At 38.9% G+C, this 15,984-nt stretch overlaps 4 protein-coding genes across 5 annotated transcripts; 2 read left to right on the top strand and 2 right to left on the bottom strand.

Moving 5' to 3' along the window:
- Positions 1-909: 909 nt before the first annotated feature.
- LOC103947560 lies at positions 910-6,567 on the bottom strand. The gene is given in 11 exon segments (XM_048586782.1): positions 910-1,458; positions 2,008-2,054; positions 2,139-2,318; positions 2,653-2,769; positions 2,876-3,049; positions 3,543-4,112; positions 4,406-4,744; positions 4,747-5,066; positions 5,261-5,423; positions 5,889-5,953; positions 6,405-6,567. Coding segments are annotated over 10 exon segments (2,280 nt in total). The 5' UTR covers positions 5,937-5,953; positions 6,405-6,567; the 3' UTR covers positions 910-1,136.
- Positions 6,568-7,677: 1,110 nt separating this feature from the next.
- On the bottom strand, positions 7,678-11,897 carry LOC103947561 (DUF21 domain-containing protein At4g14240). Its single transcript, XM_009358476.2, has 13 exons — positions 11,561-11,897; positions 11,368-11,444; positions 11,084-11,167; positions 10,869-10,982; positions 10,483-10,566; positions 10,257-10,328; positions 9,790-9,857; positions 9,417-9,504; positions 9,207-9,280; positions 8,758-9,112; positions 8,555-8,601; positions 8,385-8,454; positions 7,678-7,914 (listed from the first exon to the last, which is right to left on the bottom strand). The coding sequence occupies exons 1-13, from the start codon at positions 11,772-11,774 to the stop codon at positions 7,804-7,806; spliced, it is 1,458 nt and encodes a 485-aa protein (XP_009356751.2). The 5' UTR covers positions 11,775-11,897; the 3' UTR covers positions 7,678-7,803.
- A 102-nt stretch (positions 11,898-11,999) lies between these two features.
- LOC103947563 (protein WHAT'S THIS FACTOR 1 homolog, chloroplastic) lies at positions 12,000-15,326 on the top strand. Of its 2 annotated transcripts, XM_009358478.3 has the most exons (4): positions 12,000-13,264; positions 14,256-14,294; positions 14,388-14,518; positions 14,761-15,326. In XM_009358478.3, exons 1-2 carry the CDS (start codon positions 12,082-12,084, stop codon positions 14,261-14,263), a joined length of 1,191 nt encoding a protein of 396 aa, XP_009356753.2. In that variant the 5' UTR covers positions 12,000-12,081; the 3' UTR covers positions 14,264-14,294; positions 14,388-14,518; positions 14,761-15,326. The 2 variants fall into 2 exon arrangements, with proteins under 2 accessions (XP_009356753.2, XP_009356754.2); XM_009358479.3 differs by lacking the exon at positions 14,256-14,294.
- On the top strand, positions 14,715-15,212 carry LOC103947562. The gene has a single exon (XM_018647520.2). It carries the CDS (start codon positions 14,715-14,717, stop codon positions 15,210-15,212), a length of 498 nt encoding a protein of 165 aa, XP_018503036.2.
- Positions 15,327-15,984: the final 658 nt, after the last annotated feature.

The raw sequence follows: 15,984 nt of genomic DNA, 5'->3' as shown, positions 1-15,984 counted from the left end.
TCAAAATGCATTATAAGTATAAAAATTGAAATAGAATTGATATATTAGAATATATGGGGAGCAATCGAAACAACAATTAGATCGATACAAAAATGTGTTCCTCAAATTAATATTATATATATGCATAATACCGTGGAACCGTATACTAGAGATTTCCATCTAAACGAAGACATGAAAAATTCTATTTTGAAAATCTGCAGAAGTTCTAGGTCTATGAAATTTACAGAAAAAATATCAAATGATTATCATGCAAAAATATATAGTTGTAGGTGTTTGTCAATTAATAAATGAATTAGACAAGTTGATTGCTCATTCTCTTTTTGTTTTTTTCCACTTATTGGATTGGAATATATGGAAATAATCAAAACCCCTAAAAAAAAAAAAAAAAAGAGTAGAAGAAATCCCATCTGTATATGTGAATCGAACAATTACTAGGTATGGAGAGAAAAATTCCCAGAAGCTCATATGCGTCTTTTGAAGTTCATTTTTGGCTATATATGATTTTTTTTTTTTATATAAAAACTGACATTTTTGAAATTAAAGGTCAAATTCTAGCTATATTTAATAAATACTCTTAAAAATTAAGCAAAAAATACTTGTGTGACTCACCATTTCCACATGGGGCCTATAACATTTTATCTAGAATAATATGCCGTTTTGACTGCCTGAACTAATAGTCCACTTAATTAACCCTTGAACTATTTTTTGATAACTTAGCCTTTGAACTATTTTTTTGCTTAACTTACCCCTTGAACCATTTGAAAATAGCCGCTTACCGCCTCACCATCAAATGTGATGAAATTTTATTTACTTTGTCGTCAAATATTAACACGTGACCAGCACATGATTTCACTTTTAAGGATAAAATCGTTCCAGTATTGGCCGTCAACAGGCCCAGGAACATTTCACTGTCAGGAATATATATAATATGATACAACAAAATGTAAGTGTACATAATATTCAAAACGCAGCAAGTCTAAATTATGATTGTTTTGAATCTCCACTATACAAAATCATAGAAATACTTGCAGGCTATATCAAAATATATAAATCCTCCTTGATTTGAAACAAAAATTGCATCCGTCTTCGAAGTTGATCCTGTTCATATTCACAGCATATGATATGCAGTAGAAGGTTTAGACGTCCAATTCTTTGTCGAAGACGACATCCCATCCGTCATCGATAAGGTCCTTTTGATCGGCCTTGGTTCTTTCCTGTTCGAGTATGCTTTTTGGTGATAGGCCGTCAACTGAAGGAGCGGGGCTTGCCTTCTCTGGCGACTTTGGTAACTCAAGTCGTTCTGGAACTAAATCGAATGCCACGCTTTTCATGGATGAGCCTGAAGAAGCTAGGATACAGCTCGTCTGGCTCGAGGATACTGACTCGCTTAGCGGAACCCGCTCATCAAACTTCTCTTTCAGAAGCCTGACATCCTGACAAATAACAGAAATTTCTCCTCTGCACATGTATGGGAAGACTATTATCGTCTCCTCAAACACATAAAAATGCATGCCGCAAATAAAAGCATTGAACAGAAACAAAAATCTCGAGGAAGAAATAAATTGTAATAGAACAACAAAATATTACCAGACAGCGAAGAATTTGAGGTATCGGACTAGATTGTGACATAACAGACAACTAGTAGATGAGATTATATTGATAATGCTTAAAAAGTAACCTAATTCATTTAGATGTGGATGATTTAAAAATTGATGGAGGAGACGAGATGAAATTAAAAGGGTAACTTTACTATATCTAAGGTTAACTGCAAAAACGGTCTCAACGTAGCTAAAGTTCCTCATACACATATATCAAGTCTAATATAAAGCAGGAGAAGATGAAAAATTGGTAATGGAGTTCTCCGAAATCAAGAGCAATATGTACTATACTTGCAAGTTGCTTGGCGTCAGCCACTTTAGATAGGTACCATAAAGACCTCGATGGTCTAAACTATAAACCAAACTTTAGAGTTTATAATATTAAAGCAATGGAGACAAAATCACTTACTGTAGCATATCAACAATGCGGCCACGATCCATCAGAAACTCCCGTAACTGCAAAAAGCAAAATTTGAGTAATTATATTATCGGTTATCTTACTTTAATATGTCCATGGTCACCACTGGAAATAGTTGTTACCTTCGAATTTTCCTCCGCCTGTTGTTGCAATATTTTGGACTCCTGAACAACTTTCTCCACCTCCGCTTCTTGTTCAGCAAGAGCTTTCCAGGCACATTCTTCCTTTTCTAGCTTGTCCTGCTCGGCCAGTCTCCTTGCCTCCGCTGCCGCATCTAGCCGTTCCTCAAGGGTTCCACACATCTGCAATGACAAAACAAATAATGAACTAAGAAAAAGGATTGTGTTTGTATCAACTGCCCCATATCAATCGAAGACAAATATAATTGTTGCAAGTAGTCACAAATAAGATTTTCCAATATCTTTACTGTGCAAATACTTAACATCTTTTGTGATGATATTGTTTGATAAATAAATATAATGAAACAGATCATACAATTGTTGTTTTTGAAGAATACGATATGAAAAAGACAGCATAAAAATCAGGCAAACTAAATATAAATGGATAAATTAGTGAAATAGAGCATGCACCAACAGTAATGCAGTGCAATAAGCAACTCAATGAAGTGAAGTCAACCTCATTAAGAATCGCAAGTGATTTATCTCTCTCATCTGATAAATTGAGCAATCGAGACTGAAGCTCCCTCGCTTCAGTTGCTAAAATTGCTTTCTCCCCAAAGACTTCTCCAGCATGCTGCACAGAAAGAATATAACCTCAGTTATGATGCACCCTTAATTAAAATTAGCAGAACTCAGAATCCATTAACTTCAAACTTTAATCTCATTTCACAAAATACAACCATGTCATTTGCGTCTTTTGCATGTGCCAACATCTGTTTAAGGTCCTCCACCTTGACCATGATATCCAAACCTCCCCTAGAAGCTTCCTCTTGAACAATATCCACTGCTTTCTCCTGGACCTCCACTTCTCTCATCATGCTGATGACCGATTCCATGGCTGAAAACAGGGTTTTCTGCAACATTGTTAAACGATTAGGAACTCTATCATCAAGGAGGAGAGAAAAAATGGTGCCGCCGAAAACTAACTCCATGACAATGGTGGGTCAGCAAAATAACACAAACAAAACATTAAGAATACGCTTTCAAATATCAAAACAAGATTTATTATCCCAAGATAATACATATTATCGGTAAAAAAACCGAAATGAAGCACATAAACCAAAAGTCCAAATCCATGAACACGTTATCCTTGGATCCTAACCCGAAATCAGATAGTACTTGTATCAAACAGAGGAATTAAAAGACGCTTAAAAAAACCCAACGAAATACAGAACATCATCACATAGAAAAGATTAAGATTATATAACTACTCTGACCAAATAGGGCCAGGTTTATTTAGAGTCTGAGAGAATTGAACAAACCAACAGTTAAGTTTTAAGTTTATAGCAAGCGAATCAACTTCTGAATTGCAACCCTAAATCTACCAAGTCATAAACCCATTAGTACCTTGTTATGTTTAGCATCTTCAATGATCTCTTCCAGAACATCAATATTGCATACGCTGTTTGTGGCAGTCTCCTCAATGTCATTATCAACCATTTCCCTTGGAGTACAGTCTTTCTCGGAAGTATGATCCGAAGGACCAGTTGCCTGTAAGTTGTCATCAGCAAGAAGAGGGCCTGAACGAAACTCTGGAGGAATGTCACACTGTGGAGCATTGGGTACATGTTCTGGGAAGGAAGAATCAACTGCAAATGATTCTACTTTATCACGTGTTTCATGAAGAACCGAATTGGAATCACAGTTCACAGGGAAATAAAAACTCTTCCACTTAGGAAGCACATCACCCAAGGTGCCGTTTACTGCATCTTTTTCAGGCATTGAAAGACTAGTCATGCCAGATGCAGACTGCTGCAGCCCAACTTGGACATCAAAATTCATACCCTTGACATCGGAAATCACTGCTTCACTTCCAGTACTTGTATCAGCATCTGATGGAACAGGACCATTCTGCAATGAGTCCACTTGCTTCACCAGCGTGGGGTTGTCATGATAGGCACCACTTGTCATTGGATCCTAAACCAAAAGTCCAAATCCATGAACATGTTATCATTGGATCCTAACCCGAAATCAGATAGTACTTGTATCACACAGAGGAATTAAAAGACGCTTAAAAGAACCCAACAAAATACAGAACATCATCACACAGAAAAGATTAAGATTATATAACTACTCTGACCAAATAGGGCCAGGTTTATTTAGAGTCTGAGAGAATTGAACAAACCAACAGTTAAGTTTTATGTTTATAGCAAGAGAATCAACTTCTGAATTGCAACCCTAAATCTACCAAGTCATAAACCCATTAGTACCTTGTTATGTTTAGCATCTTCAATGATCTCTTCCAGAACATCAATATTGCATACACTGTTTGTGGCGGTCTCCTCATTATCATTATCAACCATTTCCCTTGGAGAACAGTCTTTCTTGGAAGTATGATCCGAAGGACCAGTTGCCTGTAAGTTGTCATCAGCAAAAAGAGGGCCTGAACTAAACTCTGGAGGAATGTCACACTGTGGAGCATTGGGTGCATGTTCTATGAAAGAAGAATCAACCGCAAATGATTCTACTTTATCATGTGTTTCATGGAGCACCGAATTGGAATCACAATTCACAGGGAAATAAAAACTTTTCCACTTAAGAAGCACATCACATCACCCAAGGTGCCGTTTACTGAATCTTTTTCAGGCATTGAAGGACTCGTCATGCCAGATGCAGACTGCTGCAGGCCAACTTGGACATCAAAATTCATACCCTTTACATCAGAAATCACTGCTTCACTTCTGGTACTTGTATCAGCATCTGATGGAACAGGACCATTCTGCAATGAGTCCACTTGCTTCACCAGCGTGGGGTTGCCATGAGAGGCACCACTTGTATGATCATCACCAGCTGCTGGTCCAGGTTCGGGAACCCCTGATTCCTTAATTACCTGCTGGTGCATCAATAGTTTACCCTTCCCCTTCTGTTGAGCTGCAAGTTCAGCATGCAACATACAAATAAATACCTTAGATGAAATACCAATTTAAAAGAAAAAATGGAACACTTTTGTGTTGCAAGTAATTATCAATAATTATGGAATGACATGAAAGAGGAAAAGAATGTGGCATCAATAACAGAACAAATCCAGGAACGAAAGAAGGCTCTCTTGAGAAGCTACAGAATACCTGCTCGGAGCAGTGGAGTCCCAGGACTCTGAACCTGCACAGGACTGACAGCCAAAAACGACTGTGTAGCCAAGTTAGGGAACTCACTAAGAACATCAAGGACAGCTGCATCGGCATCGAAGGGATGTTCAATAGCAATAGCCCTCAGAATACGAAAATCAACCTGAGCCGAATCAGAAGAAATAATATGGACGGTCAGTTAGAGTCAAAAGTAAACATTTTAACCAAATAGACAACCCAAGCATCCTAGAACATACAGAATCACTTAAGTTACAGCTTTTACCTGAACAAAAAAATCAAAGAAAGATATTTTTTCACCTATGATCTTAGGCAACACAATTGATGTATATTCCATAAAATCAAACTATAAGTCTCAAAATCATTTGGAACAATATAAACTTAACAAAGATACAAAGGCGAAAAAATCAGAATAGGTGTTCCACCCAATTATTCAGATTAAATTCCTGAAATCATTTTCCGAATTGTGAAGCTTAATACCATGCAAGTTTGACAAGATTTATACATACGAAAATTTATAAAGCCGAAATATTTAAATGGAAAACATAATTACACAACATAACAATTTATAATTCAATCCCAAAATACATTTTGGGGCAAAGAATCATACCTGTGGAAAAACTTCCTTTAAGCAGCCAAAAACCGCATTGAAACCCATCTCCAAGAGCTACGATTCTGCATATTTAAACACAATACAAAATTACAACAAAATTCATCCACTTGACAGCCCCAAAGCTGCAAATATATTTATCTTACAAAAATTCTAAACAAGAATTAGGTCAAGATCCAAGATTTTTTTTTTTTTCTTCACTTTCGAAACCCAATAATCTGCGGGATTAAACTTAAAAAATCAGAATTTTCATCCAAAACTCAGAGAAATTCAGAGCCAATGATACAAAATCAATCACAATCGAAACCCAATAATCTGCGGGATTAAACTCAAAAAATCAGAATTTTCATCCAAAACTCAGAGAAATTCAGAGTCAATGATACAAAATCAATCACAATGCAAAAAACACACAAGCGATGAAATTAAAAATCACAATCGCTCCGTTTGGCTGCCGAGAAAATTAGAAAAACAAAAACAATAACAAAAACTAAAAACGAAAGATAATTTTTGTCATACAATTCAGAAGATCGAAATTTGCGAAATTGAACACTTTCTCGGCGTTTCTCGTCCTTTTCTCGGCAGCCAAACAGAAAAAATAAGAAGAGGAAGATGAAAAGACTGATCGTTCAGGCAGGGGAGAAGGGAAAGTTGAGAGGGAAAAGGCGGAAGGAGAGGGAGAAAAAGGTTTGTGGTTTTTAGTTGTTAGTTGTTAGTTGTTAGTGTTCGATTCTCAGGAAATAATAACTCGGTTTAGCCTGGGATGGGCCGGACTCGGCCGAGTTGACTTGACCCATGCGTATGCAGCCAAGGAAACGGGTACACTCGTTAATTGGGCTGGTGTGCGAGGGTGATTTCGTCAATTTTAGATTTTTTGTTTTTTTTTTTTTTTTAACTGTTGGGCCGCTATCCTAGCCAGGGGTAATCTTGGTACACGAGTTTTTACTCGTTGTGATGGGCCCGGGAATGGTTAGCTGACGTGGAACTTGGGCAGTTTCCCCTGCTTTTCCAGTTTACTTGCCGACTTGTTTGGCACCCTGGAACCTGGCCCCCAATCAACGTCTGAAAATGGAGAGAGAGAGAGGGAGTTAGCTACACAGTGCACTATCGCAACATCTTAAACTAATGATGTGATGTCTTGTGTATATATTTACGTAAATGTAATTGTATTATTAGTTTAGATATTACAGTGTTTTGTAAATGTAACTGTATTATTAGTTTAGATGTCACGATGGTGTTTTGAAAGTGTAGGCAAGTTTAAAAAAATGAAAAAGACTTGGGTTGTAGCCAACAAGATAATGCCACATCATCAGTTACTTTCCACTTGGACTTCACCAACAAGCATATTGACACAATTTCGACGAACAATATTTGAAGTTAACAATACCGATAATATGAATGATATGTCAAAAGTTTTGTAGTACAGAATATCGCGTTTGTCAGAAACCAATATGTTTTTTTTTTTTTTTTTTTTTTTTCCTTTCAATAAAATGCAAGAGCCTCCAAATAATCAAACGTAAAAAGACAACTCTTGAGAGTTTGTGGGGAAAATGAACATAGAATATTTAGGGTTATGTTACCCACACACTCTTTTTTACCTCTCACACACTTCTCTCAATTTCCGACCATCATTATTCAATCTAAATCCTCATGATTTTTTGGAACCCAAATAGGTTTAATGTAGTAGTAGGACACATCTAGTTTTCTAGCCCTAGAAATGGACAGACTCCCAAAACTTGGACAGAAATTACAGGCACGCACTATAATCTACAAACCTAGCTTATAGATAAAACTGTAATATTCGCACGCGGCTGATCGCAACTTCGTGGCATGACAAGTAACAAAGGACTCAGAGCTGCTGGCCGCAACTTCGTACCCAATTTTTCCAACCGGAAGTCTGGAGCTACTGTGAAGTCTGTCATCTCCTACTGCCTAGAAGAGGCTCTCGTGGAGACCCTGAAAACCTCGTCGAATGCCCATCATCTTCGGCAGACTTCTTTGGGGTTTGCGCATGCTTGCTTAGAGCTCCCTGAAGGATAACAAGTATATAATTAGACAAAACAACTTCTATCTTCAGAACAGACATACAAATGACACACATCTTGTTATTCAATCCAAAATACTCATTCGGGAAAGAAGCACAAAAGTTTGATATTTCAGCTGCTTTTGGCTACTGGGTATAAAGTTACTGTATGATTTCCTTCTTATATCATTCAACTGTATATAGTTACTATACTCTTCAAAACTTTTGTGTGAATTACTCCTTCTGAGTCACAAACATATTTTAAAGCATGAGGAATGCACATCAAGAGAACAAGGACTTTTGTGGATACTTTTAGATAAATTCTGTTGACCTGCAGCAAGATACAAGTTTGAAAATCACAGATTTGGTGAAAGCTTCGGTTACTGGAAAACTTGTGCTTTTTCAGATATATTGGCTTATGAATTCATGTTCAAATGACTTAGCAAAAGACTGACAAGTAAATGATGTTAACTTACTACAAGCAACTTCCGAGTTGATGGAGCTCGTGCCATGGATGAAGCAGCTGCTGCAGCAGCCACACGTATCCTATACAAATCACACATTCCAATTTAATCAAGGAACTTGACCATGAGAGAGAGAGAGTGTGTGAGAGAGAGAGAGAGATAGAGTTCAGATCCCATCATACCTCCTATGTACATCGATATATACATCTGTCTCATCTACAATTTCCTCCTGAGTTGAAAAGGGGACCAGGAAAATCGTCATAAAACAGTGGGCACATGAAAAGAAATAGAATGGGAATACTCGTAGCAGAACACATAATATCACACTGACTGAGCCACTGACAGATTAAATTAAGGTAGGAGATTGGATAGAAGCAGAGCATACTTGCAGAAGTTCTTCAAAAACATCCTCCAGGGTGATGATTCCTATGACCTCCCCGGCTTCAATGTCCTCTGATGAATTTGGAATTGTACCATTTGGCTGAATGGTTGGCTTGTTTGTCAGAGACCTTGGAGCTTTATCTATGTCAAGAGAAACACTCCCTGATTTTTCATCTTGCTTGGTTGGCAAGGAGGCAGCTGGTTGAGATTTTAACTTTGCCAGTTTATCCTCGAAATTCTCTATGTCAGGAATTGCCAGAAGGTTGCTCTTTCCTTTGCTCTTCACTACAGCTGCCAGGTGACTGCTTCCTTTTTGAAACTCATTAAGTATATCATACAGCGGCATATCTGCAGGAACCCTGGGATATCCATGCATACGTATTTAAAGTCTTCCCACATACAACAGACGTACAATATGCATAAAAGATAATATGGAGAAAGAAAATGACAAACCTAGGCATTCTTCGAATTGAAACGGCACTGACTGGAATCTCTGCTTCAGCTCGTACTGTGAGAAGACTTTTCACCTAAGTCCATTACAGAATAAATAAATAAATAAGTCTACAAATGACTTGCGAGTCCTACAATCAGCTGTGACATACCAATTCTACAATTAGCTGTCATCAATGGTAGGAATCAACAGGCAGAAGTTTTCACACTCACCAGAAGGAGGCCGATAATGTTTTTCGGATTTTCATAATAGACAGGGACTCGACTATGGCCTCGTGCAAGAATTTTCCCAATTGCTTCCCTGCATTAGGAGACAGACATCAGTTTAAAAATGAATCTTTCCCTCTACAACAAAAAACACAAAGACGACCAAGCCCCATCTCTATTACTACCAGATGATCCTCACAATTCCTTCTCAATACCTAGTTTCTACTCTATTCAGCCCAAAATAGCCCAAAATAGCAGAAATACAAGAAGAAGAAAAAAAAGTACGATCAAGAGATGTCACTGCAATTTCAATGTCACAAAAAAATGCACCAAATAAAGAATATAAAGAATATGTAGAAGAGTCTGAAGGCAAACACACCAGTCAAAGTTTGAATTAACATCCAAGGAAAATGTTGATTCAATAGGTGTCATAGCTTCCTCTGCGGTCTGGACAACAAAAGAAACTTTAGTATTATGAATCCTTTGCAGATTGGAGAAAATGCAACACGCAGACGTGGTTTTTGGTGCTATCTCAATTACTTAAAAGGCATGCAGAAGCCTGAAAATTGTAACTAAAAATAAAACAACCAGGAAGCATCAAAATAGTTTGGGAACAAGTATCAGAAATACAGCAACAAGATAAAAAATGCACACAGAAAGCGAGAAAATTGGTAAATAATAGAGAACTCAGGAACATGTACATGAAATAACACTATAAAAGATTGGAAATGCCGTATACAGTCAAATTATCTTCCCTCAAATTGCTCTGCAACGTCCCATAAATTTTCCATGTCATATGGTACAATGACAAATCAAAGCTTAAATACATCTGAAGGCATTGGGTACCTTTTCAGTTAAATCCAGGGCTCCGCTGATGATCGTTGTCTCATCATGCGTGAGTTCACCTCCCTTACCAGCCTAAAATGGATAGAAATAACAAGTCAAGAAAAACAGAAAACAATTTGAATCCGGAAAACTGTAACTGTTGTGGAAATTCAGCAGCTAGTAGCCAGGAACAAACTGTGGACAAATGCAAGCGATGTCGTACGCACTTACAACCTAAACAGCTTACCTCTTGGCCATGAATAGAGACGAGGGCCTTCAACTGAGCTCGCCTAAACAAATCATCACTATGTCCAAGTACTTTATCAAGAACCTGAAACAATGGATCACACATAAAAGCTATAATATCAATATTCGAATCTGAAACATATTGAACTTCCGTCCATACTATGTTTTTACTAACACAGGAAACATACTTTGTGATCCAAATATGAAAATTATAACGAGTATGGTATTAAAACATCATTGCCTAATAAGAACTCCTCTCAGTGTTGATGTGATATCTTAACTGTGTCGCATAACCGCAAAAAGTAATTTAATTAAGCAGATGACTATAAAAGTTAGTAACTTGAAAACAAAATGAAATTCGATCCAGTACAAACTATAATTACATACCTTTGCAATTGGGTATGCAATCGGATAACAGATGACCATAAGAATGCGAACAAGCCAAACAAAATTGGCACCAACCGAAAGTCCATATCTTGAGCATATAGATTGTGGAATAACCTAGTCCAACATGAAAAGGCATAAGTCACAGTCCCATATAACACTAAACACTCTATCCATCTGCAGTCCAATAATTAATAACAACCCGGAAAGGCCCGTACCTCTCCGAATAACAGAACAAAAGTTACAGACAGCACAACAGCAACAACTGGGTGAAAGATTTTATCAAGGTATAAAGGAAGCGCCTGCACAAGCAAAATTCGATTGCGGTTAAATTAGTGGGACTTAATCTACCAATCATACAAATCTCGAAATTTAAACTTATCTAACGGAAATCAATGTTTTATCTATTACACAAATCTCGAAATTTAAACTTAATGGAAATCAATGTTCGTTGCTAAACCGAAAACGCATAAATTATCATTAAATTAAACTATTAAAGTACCTCCATAGCACAAGCATTGCAGAGAAGCAGAGTGACCAGAAGCTGGTGCTGCTTTTGCACAACGGGCAGTATCTTAGCTGCGTACAGTGACGGATCAACATCAAACCACCAAAACTAATCACATAATTAAGCTCAATTAAGTATAATTAAACACCAATTCGTTAATCCAATCTAAATTTTCCAAAAAACCGACCGGCTTGCTTCTTCTCGGTGGAGCTACCGCTGCGCTGGAGGATTTCGAGGTCGACGAGGTTGAGCGACATCAATCCCAAGGTGAGGCCGGACATGATCCCGGCGAAGAGGACGAGCAGGCACGAGACGCCGGCGTAGAGATACCACGACCCCGTCCCGAACGGGATGTCGTCCAAAGTCATCACCAGGTCCCTGGCGCCGTTCCACGACATCATTTTCGCCGTCGTATTCGGCGGCTAGATTAGGTTGCTAGGGCGATCGGCGGAAGCGGCATCGGGAGGGAGTCAGAGAGTCCGAATCGAATCGGACTATCGGTCTTTGACTTGCTGCTGTAAGCGCGACTGGTCATAGCACAGTGTGGTTTCTGCTTTACCCCTGCTATGTTTGCATTATTACATTTTTGACACGCGGACGGAAATGCCCCGCGCTCATCTCTTGTCATTGCTACAAAAACCCTGAAATTTGCTCCTCCCTCTCTCACTGTGTCCGGTGGCTGAGTCAGCTCGGTGTCCGATTGCAGCTATGCTCTCCAAAACCCGAACAATCTCTTCCTATCTGCACACCCGCAAACCCACTCTCACACCCAGCACCCACCCAGCAACCCACCTCCAATCGCGATCAATCTCGAGCCTCAAAGTCGTATGGCGCAAGGACCGGAAGCTCGACCAGGCAATCGAAAACGACAAGCCCTACAAGCTCTGCGCCCGCGTCGTCAAGGAGGTCCTCAACGAACCGGGTCGGGTAATCCCCCTCCGGTACCTCGAAAAACGGCGCGAGAGGCTGCGGCTCAACATCAAAGTCAAGACCTTTCTTAGCAGAAACCCAGGTTTGTTCGATGTTTACTATGATAGGATTAAACCCAAATCGGAACCGGTTCAGTTTCTTCGATTTAGCGATAGGTTAAGGATGTTTCTCGAGGAGGAGGAGAGGATTTTTAAGGAAAATGAGCCGTTGATTGTGTCGAAATTGTGTAAATTGCTGATGATGTGTAAGGATAGGGTTGTTAGTGTTGATAAATTGGTTCATGTGAAGAGGGAATTCGGGTTTCCGAACGATTTCTTGGTTAGCTTGGTGCCCAGGTATCCGCAGTATTTTCGGATACTTGGGTGCCCCGGAGAGGAGAATTGTTATCTGGAATTGGTTTCGTGGAACCCCGAGTTTGCGAAATCAGTGATTGAGAGGAGGGCAGAAGAGGAATCGAATTTGACAGGGATTCGGGTTCGGCCTAATTTTAACTATAGGCTGCCTTCAGGATTTTTCTTGAAGAAGGAAATGAGGGAGTGGGTCAGGGATTGGGTGGAAATGGATTACATTTCTCCGTATGAGGATGTATCAAAATTGGATCAAGCTTCGCGGGAAATGGAGAAGAGGACGGTTGGAGTTTTTCATGAGTTGTTGTCATTGTCTTTATTTAAGAGGATTCCTGTGCCGATATTGGGGAAATTTAGTGACGAGTATAGATTTTCGAATGCATTCTCGAATGTGTTCACAAGGCATGCGGGGATATTCTATCTGTCATTGAAGGGAGGGATTAAGACGGCGGTGCTGAGGGAAGCGTACAAGGATGATCAGTTGATTGACCGGGATCCATTGCTAGAGATAAAGGACAAGTTTACAGAGCTATTGGAGGAGGGATGGAGGGAGAGACGAGAGCAGTTGCGGTTGCAAAGGGAAGAGGTTGAGAAGGACAAGGAAGTGATGACAGGTAATGATTCTTAATAAATAATATGTATTGATGTTGAGCTGCAAATAGTGTTGAAAGTATCGGATGATCTTGGTTGTGTGGGATTATTGAATTTGTAATCCACCACATTCATCTCAATTTTGTAGCGATTCTTGGTGTACCTGAATATCTTTAATGGAGGATGAAACTAGTTTTTTTGGTTCCATATTGTATTCGTGTTTCTTTTTATTGGACTTTACAACAATTCATGAAATTGAAATTATATATGGAATCCTAAGACCGTTGTGATGCTTGTTGGTGATTTGTGTAATTGATAAATTATAAAACGGTGATAGTTAACGGTGAAAATATTCATCTTTTTAGCATCCCCATTTTTGAAGTTCGCCTATGTGACTGTCACTATGACAATTTGTGATGCTTGCTCGTAAAGTGCATGATTGATATAACATAAAAACGATGGTGATAATTATGTGACTTTCATGGACAGTTGGACTCATGCTTAATGTGTTTCTCACATTCAGTTCCGTCCCAACTTATCGTATTCACAATATGACACAATTTTAGCAAAAGGTGACCTTATTATTGTGCAGTCAAAGTGCAACTATAGTATCGGTGTATTAATGCTGGTGATTGATTTCTTAGACAATGAACACCTTCTGACAAGTAACTTTTAAAGGGAATATCCACTGAAAATGGTTATGATGAATTTGCTTCTGTTCAGAGCATCGGTTAGTTTATACCCCGTTTCAAATGAATGCTACTCCGTTTACCAATCGTAATTGAATTGATATACTTATGAGCTTTCCTATTCTGCATTGCTTTTGGATGGCCTTCCGTAATGAACTGGAGGTTCAATTTGAGCTTTGGCTGAAACCGTTTCATTTCTTTGAAATGATTCTGCAAACCGGGGGCATGATGGCCTTGTATTGGATTCTTACATATTTCATGATCTCTATGTTGTGATCAAATAGGATGGTAGTGTTTATATTACTGATGTCTGCTAAATTTACAGGGCAATGACACGTCAGATTGTCTTGGCAATGGTAGAAAGGTTGGAGCAATGACAGGGCAAACATCAGATTGAATTACGACTAAAAGATAAATCTTTAACAATTTCCAAATAATGTAATTTCTGTTCTTGCAGTTTGGTAGGAGCAAGGTCGGTTGTGGAAACACCATTTGGGAGAGTTTGCACGTCACCTAACACAAACAGAGTCTTCACACCAAATGAATGGGAATCAGTAAACCATTCAGAACCTGAAGCTCATTCCCTTGGTAATCTCCATTACTTTTTTAATTAGTATAATTGTTATAATTATTACCCACAAAGAGAGCCTAACAACTAAGAAAACAAGAACCTTACGAAACCACGACAGTGTATAAATAGACGGATTAGCAGAAACACCTAAAACCCATCCATATTTCTTCTCTTTCACATCACATGTGATAGCAGAAGAAGAAGGTAGCTGAAATGGTCATGGGGAGAGTCAAGATTCTTACTTTAACCTTGTTTGCAGCTTCCCTACTCTTCCTGCCGAAGATGGAGTCGCAGCTTCTATTCCCACCTGTCCGCCCTTTCTGTGCATCACAGTTTGCCCTTGCTAACTATGCTTGCTCGATACTCCCCTTTGCTCCGATGCCCCCTCCAACACCCCCCTCCCCTCCTCCCCCTTCTCCCAATGATGATGGACAGGAAGAGCAACATGACCATGGCCATGGCCATGGACACGGACATAATCACAGGCATAGACATGTCCATCATAGGCACAGGCATCATGTGCATGAATCCATACCTGCAGAAGATAATTGTTGTAGGTGGTTAACCCAGCTGGATAATCAATGTGTGTGTGAGCTGCTGGTTCACCTGCCTAACTTCCTCGTTAGGCCTGCTCATGTGTACTCCGTGGTTATCGGAGAAACTTGCACCGTTACCTACACGTGCGGAACCCCCATCAGGATAAAGATATGAAGAATAAAGCGTATTTACTTATCAGCGTACGAAAAAAATTATTTACACTCCTTGTTTATATTTGGTGTTACATGAGGTTTGGTGTTGTTTATTTAACTGCTTATTATGTTTTCATTCCAATTCATAAAACTTGCGGTTGAATTAGACTTTACTACAGTTGTTTCACATTTGATGAAATATATTTTCCACTATTAAAACTCGACGGCCAATCCAAACCAATCCAATTATATGAAATGGATTGGATTGGTTTGGATTGAAAATCCACAATCCGATCTATCTTGGATCGATCAAATGTGGATTGGCTAGATTTTTTGAACCGACGAGCACCCCTAATTGATTCAGTTTTCGTGTCGGATGTGATGCAACAATTTTACCGTTGAGAATATGAATCTCACAAAACTAAAGCTTTACATTTAGATGCGGGTTGGCTACGTTTTTGTGGGCAGACAAGCACCCCTAGTTGTTTAACCACAAGAAGTGACTGAATGGAAAGGTGCGGACACATTGCCTAAAGGAAAAAACGGGAGGTATAGGATTAAAATGTCTTGTAAGTTGTGAATCTGCTTAATTGTGGTCACAAGTAGAGTGCAATTTTCAACTAGCCTTCTTCAGGTTCGGAAGGGATGGATAACCGTGGTTCGCCATCACTTGTTTCTCTTTTTTCTTTTTTCTTTTTTTTTTAAAAAAAAAAAAACACCCCTAGTTTTTGTTCGGGAAGTGATGCAACGGTTTTCATGTTGTGAAATGAATCCCACGTTAGAAAAGTAAAGCT

Source organism: the organism of the source record quoted next, unplaced genomic scaffold (assembly GCF_019419815.1).
Source record: "Pyrus x bretschneideri cultivar Hongxiangsu unplaced genomic scaffold, Pyrus_bretschneideri_v1 Contig25, whole genome shotgun sequence".
In the NCBI taxonomy this organism is placed as follows: Eukaryota; Viridiplantae; Streptophyta; class Magnoliopsida; order Rosales; family Rosaceae; genus Pyrus; species Pyrus x bretschneideri.
The sequence above is the reverse complement of the archived record's forward strand: the minus strand, read 5'-3'. Positions and strand labels throughout refer to the sequence as shown.

Coding starts and splice junctions, on each gene's coding strand:
- LOC103947561 (XM_009358476.2), bottom strand. CDS start 11,774: ATGATGTCGTGGAACGGCGCCAGGGACCTGGTGATGACTTTGGACGAC. Junction 10,329..10,482: donor TCTCTATTCATGGCCAAGAG/GTAAGCTGTTTA, acceptor TATCCATTTTAG/GCTGGTAAGGGAGGTGAACT. Junction 9,858..10,256: donor CCCTGGATTTAACTGAAAAG/GTACCCAATGCC, acceptor TTTGTTGTCCAG/ACCGCAGAGGAAGCTATGAC.
- LOC103947563 (XM_009358479.3), top strand. CDS start 12,082: ATGCTCTCCAAAACCCGAACAATCTCTTCCTATCTGCACACCCGCAAA.
- LOC103947562 (XM_018647520.2), top strand. CDS start 14,715: ATGGTCATGGGGAGAGTCAAGATTCTTACTTTAACCTTGTTTGCAGCT.